This window comes from Suncus etruscus, chromosome 8 (genome assembly GCF_024139225.1).
Source record: "Suncus etruscus isolate mSunEtr1 chromosome 8, mSunEtr1.pri.cur, whole genome shotgun sequence".
In the NCBI taxonomy this organism is placed as follows: Eukaryota; Metazoa; Chordata; class Mammalia; order Eulipotyphla; family Soricidae; genus Suncus; species Suncus etruscus.
In genome coordinates, this window is record NC_064855.1 from 10161209 (window position 1) to 10167208 (window position 6000).

Genomic DNA, 6000 nt, shown 5'->3' on the forward strand with positions numbered 1-6000 from the left:
GCCAGAAATCGAACCCAGGTTGATCCGAGTCTGCCACGTGCAAGGCAAATGCCCTACCACTGTGCTATTGATTTGGCCCCCAAAGTAGACATTTCTTTTTTTTAGTTTTTGGTTTTTGGATCACACCCGGCAGTGCTCAGGGCTTAGTCTTGGCTCTACGCTCAGAAATCACTCCTGGAAGGCTCGGGGGACCATATGGGATGCTGGGATTTGAACCACTGTCCTCCTGCAAGCAAGGCAAATGCCTTACCTCCTTGCTATCTCTCTGGCCCCAGCATGGACTCTTGAACCCAGGTCTAGGAGGCCCCTGGGAGCAGGGCCTATGGCCGCAAAGACCCGGACCTGCTGTGACCCACCCCTCTCCTCTCCTCTCTCTTCCAGTGCTCTGTCCCACCTAAACGGGCCCTGGGAGCAGCCTTGCTGCCGAGCAAGCGCCACCGCCTCCAGGCACTGCATGAGCCCGCGCAGCCTGGGCGCCTACCTAAGCGGAGATCGCTCAGCCTGGACTCCACGCCCAGCGCTGGCTTCTAGTCCTAGTTCTCATCGGGTGCATGACCAAGGGCAGGGCCGGCGTGGTGGGAGGGGGCCCCCTTGCCCACTGCCCCTTATCTAGTCTGACTCCGGCCCGCAAAAGCAGCTGACACTCTAAGACTAATTTTGGAATAAACCTGCATTTAATTAATCTTCTGCTTTGGAATCCTGCGCCCTGGGAAGGGACGTGGCGGGCTTGCAGGTGGAGGTGGGGTGGCAGTCGGGCCTGTTTAGAGGGCGATGGTTGTCTCTGATTCCAGATCTGGACCCTGGGTATCAGTAAAGGAGCTGCACTGTTTTGGGGAGGGCGTTTGGGGTGGACTAGAAAGTGACTTGGGGGAAGGAAAAAAAAAAAAGAAAGTGACTTGGGGACCTGGAGCAATGGCATAGCAGGGAGAGCATTTGTCTTGCATATATTTTAGTTTTTGTTTTTTATTTTATTTATTTTATTTTATTTATTATTTTTTATTTTTGGTTTTTGGGTCACACCCGACAATGCTCAGGAGTTACTCCTGGCTCTATGCTCAGAAATCGCTCCTGGCAGGCTCGGGGGGGGGGGGGGGGAACCATATGGGATGCCAGGATTTGAACCACCGACCTTCTGCATGAAAGGCAAACTCCTTACCTTCATGCTATCTCTCTGGCCCCAGTTTCTTTTTTGGGGGGTTGGGGCATACCAGGTGCCGATCAGGGGTTACTCCTGGCTATTCGCTTAGAAATCGCTCCTGGCTTGGGGAACCATATGGGACGCCAGGGTATCAAACTGCAGTTCATCCTAGGTTAGTGCGGGCAAGGCAGACATTCTACCACTGTGTCATCGCCCCAGTCTTGCACATATTTTAATCTCCAGCATCCGATATGATATCCAGAGTGATTCCTGAGCACCGCCAGGTAGGGCTCAAAAATTAAAAAATAAAAATAATAAAAATAAAAATAAAGTGACTCAGGAACAGGATGAGAGAGACAGGTTTTTTTTTTTTGTTTTGTTTTGTTTTTGTTTTTGGGTCACACCTGACAGTGCTCAGGGGTTACTCCTGGTTCTATACTCAGAAATCGCTCCTGGCAGGCTCAGAGGACCGTATGGGATGCCCAGATTCGAACCACCATCCTTCTGCATGCAAGGCAAATGTCCTACCTCCATGCTATCTCTCCGGCCCCAGGATGAGAGAGATAGAACAGCAAGTAGAACACTTGCCTTCTACCTGGCTTCAATTCCCAGGGACCTCAATAAAATGTCCTGAGCCCAGTCAGGAGGAAGCCCTTGGGAGCCACTGGGTATGACCCAAAAAGCAAAACAAAGTTGAGAGGATAAACCACTGCAGGCAGACCAAGGGTCTTCGAGCTGGGACTGCTGCTTTCCTAAAGGCCCGACCCCTTGTGGCATGTGTTCCCCACTCTTCGGCCAGGCCTCCTGAACTGGCTCCAGCATGCAGGGGCAAGGAGTGGGGCTGACAGACTCTGGCCACATCCTGCTCAGCCTTCAGGGCAGTGTAGCTGATGCCTAGGGCTGGTCTTCACTTTACATCATCTTGGAAAGGTGAGGTGGCCCCAGCTGGCACAAGACAGCCAGCAGGAGCCTCAGGGTGTGGCCTGGCTGGTCCCAAGAATGAGCACTGGTAAGGTAGGGCCTCTGGGCCTGGCTTCCAAGAGCAACTTCCTCTGGTAGTGCTGCTGGGACTTACCCAACATGACCTGCCCAGCAAGCAGAAAATCTCTGGTGGGACATGCTTTCCCTTAAGGACCTTCCCTGGTACCTTGTTCCCTTTCCCCTCTGCCTCCAGGGGGGAGATAGATGAGGCCCAAAGGAGCCCCAGAAGAGCTAGTGAGTGAACCCTTTGAGCCTGTCCTGGGTGGCCTACATGCACTTGGATTTCATTCCTGGAGTGCCTAGGCCTCACTCTGCAGTGAAGTCCCCACAGCCCAGTAGGCACCTGGTTTCTGCAGCATAAACAGGAGAAAGGAATTTGCTTGGCCAGGAGAGAATCATGGCTGTGTTCCAAAGAGGCACTTCCCAGATGTAGGGCTACTTTGCTGCTCCCACTCTCTGAGCACCCATGCTCCCTGCGCTGGTGGGCAGGCAAGGGAGGCGCACTGGCTCTCACAAAGGCTGTGCTTTGCAGAGAACAATGGGCCACCGGTGCCCACAGCCCGGCAGCACCCCAGGCCCTCATGCATATTCATCCTGCTTAAAAGAGCACAGCATGGAGTATGCAAATGAGCCAGGCAGGCTCTGGCTGGCATTTGGATAATAGCTTTGTCTGAAAGCCCCAGAGACTCCTCCTGGGCCCTCGCCCCTCCTGCCCTGTGTGTCTCCTTACTTTCACTCTCGCTCTAACCTGCCCACGACCAGGCGTTGGATCCCAGGCCCAGAACTAGCTGTGTGTGTGTGTGTGTGTGTGTGTGTGTGTGTGTGTGTGTGTGTGTCGGTGTGTGTTGGTGTGTATGCCATCATTTCTATGGTGCCCTGCATACCTCACTCCCACAGACAAGTCATGCTGCTTCTTCCAAGGAACTGTGGCTCAGGGCAACCTGGTGGGCTTTTTGGCTGGCTCCCTGAGACCACCCCCCTCATTTCTGCCTACCAGCCTGCCTCTGACCTTCCTTGCTTTTTTTGGGGGGGAGAGAAGACATTCCCATCCCTACTGCCTGGGTCCCTCTCAAGTTCAGCCGCACTTATACGACCCCTGAGCCTTGGGCCTGATATTGTCACTTCCTCTGGGTATGTCTGTACCCCAGCCTGTGAACAGAGCTGGGGGACTTGTGGGGGAGAGAAATACTTTTCCTCGGTGCTCTCACTCCCTTGAGTTTGGAAGTTGGAGGGGGAGGGATGACATTTTAATAGGTCTGTTGCATCTGCCACAGGTCAAGTGCTCAGCCAACCTCCGTTCCCTTTTCATGGACACTTGGAGGAGTGGAAGGCTGGGTCAGGTTCACTCACGATGGGGACCCTGCCAGCCTCAATCCTCCAGACACAGAACTGAGAGCAAAGACAGGAGACAGGACAAGGCAAGCCCCCTCCCCTCAGCACCCCTTCTCGCAGTCTTTCCTGTTGGGAGATTCCTGTGGGGTATGGGCTGGGAAACAGGCTGGCGCTGGCCTTGCCCTGCTCTCACAATTTGCGGAGGGCAGCAGATGTCCCTAGCATGAGGAGAAGACAGCCTTCATGGAGGAGGGCACAGATCCCCAGAGTGGCCTCCCCTGTTGAATCCGAAAAGGCAGTTCAAGGGTGAATCCCAGGCCAGGAAGGGGTCTAAAGAGCCCCATATGGGTGGACAACCACAGCAGAACCTTCCAGAGCTTTCTCCTTTGCACTTTCACCTTCAAATAGTAGCTCCCAGGTCTGCTGAAGCTGGTTGGCCTTTCTGCAGGCACTGCCAGCTAGGGAGCTGAGAAGCAAAATGGCTGCCACCTCTCCAGCTGCCCCCAGCTGGTGTCCCCCCCCCCCCAACCTGGCCAGCTAACTGCAACCTGTCAGGTGAGGCCCAGTGCCAGGGGAGTCCTCTAAGCTCTTAACTCGGGGACTAACTCCCTAAGTAGGGTCCCTCATTGAGGACCTCCAAAGCCCACTCTGCTGCCCTAAGGTTCATCTGGCTAAGAACGGCTGGGTGGGGGTTGAAAGGAAGTGAACCGAGTCTGAGGTCTCGGGCCTCTTCTAACACAAGTGCAAAGCCATTCTCCCAAAGTCACATGGGGTCGGGACCAGAGGATCAGCCTGAGAAGTGGGGAACCTGTCAGAGGCAACCATTCAGTGGTTCAGAGACCATCAGTGAGGGGCAGTCAGTATCCATCTCTATCTCCACCCCTTCCACATGTGAGCTGGGAAATGACTTCTAGTGCCAGCTATGAGCAGAATTTGTCCAAATTGATGGGACTCCAAGTTCTGCCTTCCTTGCTAAGCTGTCCTGAGAGACACCCTCCCCCCACAGTGGTTTTCAATCATTTTTTTTGTGATAATCAAAGCACAGTGGAGAGAGCACCGGGCTTACACATGGCCGACAGAGGTTGGATCCCTGCATCCCATATGATCCCTGAGCACTACCAACAGTGATCCCTGAGTGCAAAGCCCGGAGTAACCCCTGAGCATCACTGGGTGTGCCCCCCAAATTCTGCAAGCTATGGGGGGAATCAGCCCCCCAGAAACTCAGGGACTGACAGGTGGATCTGCAAAGTGCACCAGAATAAGGCCGGAGTGTCAAGGAAGGAAGAAACTACCTGAGAATGAAAAGGGCTGATGAGATCCACACAACGGAGGGGAATTGTCGTAAATGGCTGATTGTAATGAGATGCACATAAATTGTAAGGCGTGTAATGAAATGGAGGGAAAAAATATCCTCGCCTAATGATCTGGAGGGGGGCGGGTGGCAGGGGGTGGGTAATGCCTACACCTGAAAGAAGTCAGCCTTGGCGCTGAGTGTAATGAGATGCACATAATTTTAAAGAGTGTAATGAGATGAAAAATAAATCAAACACTTGTCTTCAAATGAGAGATGTGCCGAGGTGTGCACACCTGAAGGGCATTGTCCTAAATGGGTTCCGTTTAATGAGAGGCATTTAATTTGCAAAGGGGCTAAATGAGATTGGCCCAGAGAGAGGCTGAGAAATGGCGAGGTGGAAGAGAGGCCGGAGAGGGAGACACTGAAATCTGCCTGGTGCAGGGAGAGGCGCTGAGGGTGATGGGGCCTGTGCAAGGGGGTAGGGTGGGGCAGCCCTGCCTCTGTAGAGACCCTGGGGGCTGAGTGGCCCAAAACACAGGCATATGAGACACTGACTGTGTGGCCTACTCCTGTCCACTTCAGACGGTGAGTGTCTTGGCCTGTGCCCAGGGCTCATGCAGGTGCTGTGTGGGTCCACTGTGCAGTGTTACCAACACTCCTGTCACGTGGGGGTGTTTTGTCCAGTGGTGAAGACAAAGACTGATGCCTCACCCATGGGCACCGAAGCAATGTTTCCCTGCTCAGGGCCACATCCTGCTGTGGGGAAAGGCTCCCCTCAAAGGGGGAGCCTGGACAGGGAGGACAAATAGCCCCAAAGGCCCTTCTTCCCACAGATGGTGGCTGACATGCTGCTCAGTGCTGGGGCCATCTCGTCTTTGGGAACTCCAGCCCATGGGGAGTATTCAAGCATCCCCAAACAAGTGGACAAGGTCCTGAAGCAGCCCAACAGCCTGAGTTTCTCAGAGAAGCTGGAAGCTCAAGTTTGAGGTTAGCAGGTCTATGGGCTGCATCAGTAGATCTAATTTAATCTAGTTTAAACTGACCTAATCATGTACACTGGGACTGTCAGGCCTGGGGCCGCTGTCCTGGCATTTCATTCCTGGGACCACTACTCTCCCTAGCATGTGCTTGGTGGAACACCAGGATCATGGCTAGGGTTTTCTGAGGGGTGGGGTGGGTGGAAGGCAGCTCTCCTGCTGCAGGGTGGGGAGAATACCCACCTGGTTCAGTGACTCTCCAGGTGCCCGTACAGCTC

At 54.0% G+C, this 6000-nt stretch overlaps 1 protein-coding gene across 1 annotated transcript in view; it reads left to right on the forward strand.

Moving 5' to 3' along the window:
* Positions 1-682, forward strand: part of FEZ1 (fasciculation and elongation protein zeta 1) — a 37535-nt gene extending 36853 nt beyond the window's left edge. The window contains exon 10 of the mRNA XM_049778571.1: positions 382-682. Within this exon, the coding sequence (XP_049634528.1) occupies positions 382-398 (17 nt within the window). The 3' untranslated portion in view covers positions 399-682. The remainder of the gene's footprint in view (positions 1-381) is intronic.
* The last annotated feature ends 5318 nt before the right edge of the window (positions 683-6000 follow it).